The following is a 1,435-nucleotide window of genomic DNA, read 5'->3' as shown; positions in this document are numbered from 1 at the left end:
GATCCCAATCCCGGTCCTGGGGGGATCCTAATCCCGGTCCCGGGGGAGCCCAATCCCGGTCCTGGGGGGATCCTAATCCCGGTCCCGGGGGAGCCCAATCCCGGTCCTGGGGGGATCCCGGTCCCGAGAGAATCCCAGCCCCGGTGCCGGGGGGATCCCAGCCCTGGTCCCGGGGATTCTCCGCGGTCGCGGCCCCGCCGGTCGGTGCTCCCGGTGCGCCCCGGGCCGGCCCTGCTGGGCGGCTCCGGTCACATGCGCTCGGGGCCGGGCTCCGGGGGTATAAAGGGCGCTGGGGAGGAGCGGGGCGAGCCCGGAGCCACAGGCGAGCCGAGCGGAGCCGAACCCAGCGGAGCCACCAGCGGTGAGCCCGATCCATATCCCGGTCCCGATCCCGATCCATATCCCGATCCCGATCCCGACTGGGATGCCATTTTCGATCGCAGTCCCTGTTCCGCTTTCGATTGCCATCCCGATCCTGGTCCCGGTCCAGATCGCGATCCCGGTCCAGATCCCGATCCCGGTGCCGGTCCCCGGCCCCCCCCTGTCCCGGGTTTTCCCGACCGCGTGGGAGCAGCCCCGGCCCACGGAGTGGGAAACTTTGGGTCCGCCCATCCGGGGGGTTTGAGGGGAGTGTTGGGGGGGGTCTGACCCCACTCACGGTCCTGTCCCGTCCCCCCCAGCCCCACCATGGCCACCCCCGAGCCCGCGACGGCGCAGCCCAAGGCGGAGGAGCAGCAGGTCAGTGGTGGAAAGTGGGGGGCGGCGGCTTGGGGGGGAGGGACGGGGTTCATCCCAAAACACGTCCTGTCTTGCTCGGGGACGGGACTCTGCTTTGTTCCTTCACAAGGCTGGGAGAGCCCCGGGAGCCCCCCAAAACCATCCCTGAGGGGGCGTGGGGCACAGAGTACGCCCCGTCCCCTGTGAGATTTGGGGGTCCCCTGTGAGATTTGGGGTCCATCACCCCCACCCTGACTCCTCCCACGCCCCCCAGAGCATCGGGACGCGCGTGGCCAGCCTGCCCCTGGTGAGCTCTGCCTACGACATGGTGTCCAGCGCCTACAGCTCCACCAAGGAGAGCCACCCCTACGTCCGCTCCGTCTGCGATGCCGCCGAGAAGGGGGTGAAGACGCTGACGGCGGCGGCCGTGAGCGGGGCCCAGCCCCTCCTCACCCGGCTGGAGCCACAGAGTGAGTGGGGGGCAGAGGGACAGCACCCCACGGGGGCGGGGAGCGCCCCAAAACTCGCCCTGGCAGAGCTCCGGTGAGGCGGCAGCAGGGGGATGATCCGGGTTGGTGTGTCAGCTTTGTGTGGCCGAGGGGGAAAGGGCTGGAGCAGCACCCCCTGAGTTCTGGGGTGATGGAAAACTGGCTGTAGCAGAGCTCCTGCGAGGCAATGGGAGAGGGGTGATGTGGGTTTGTGTGTCAGGTTTATATGG

The 1,435-nt window shown here is 69.4% G+C and overlaps 1 protein-coding gene across 1 annotated transcript in view; it reads left to right on the top strand.

Annotated features, from left to right (window-relative positions):
• LOC108506524 (perilipin-3-like) overlaps window positions 1-1,435 on the top strand; it is a 5,785-nt gene that overhangs the window by 2,125 nt on the left and 2,225 nt on the right. Inside the window, exons 2-3 of the mRNA XM_017833618.1 lie at window positions 681-738; window positions 992-1,260. Of these exons, the coding sequence (XP_017689107.1) occupies window positions 688-738; window positions 992-1,260 (320 nt within the window). The 5' untranslated portion in view covers window positions 681-687. The remainder of the gene's footprint in view (window positions 1-680; window positions 739-991; window positions 1,261-1,435) is intronic.

Source organism: Lepidothrix coronata, unplaced genomic scaffold (assembly GCF_001604755.1).
Source record: "Lepidothrix coronata isolate B3197 unplaced genomic scaffold, Lepidothrix_coronata-1.0 Scaffold219, whole genome shotgun sequence".
Classification (NCBI taxonomy): Eukaryota; Metazoa; Chordata; class Aves; order Passeriformes; family Pipridae; genus Lepidothrix; species Lepidothrix coronata.
The sequence above is the reverse complement of the archived record's forward strand: the minus strand, read 5'-3'. Positions and strand labels throughout refer to the sequence as shown.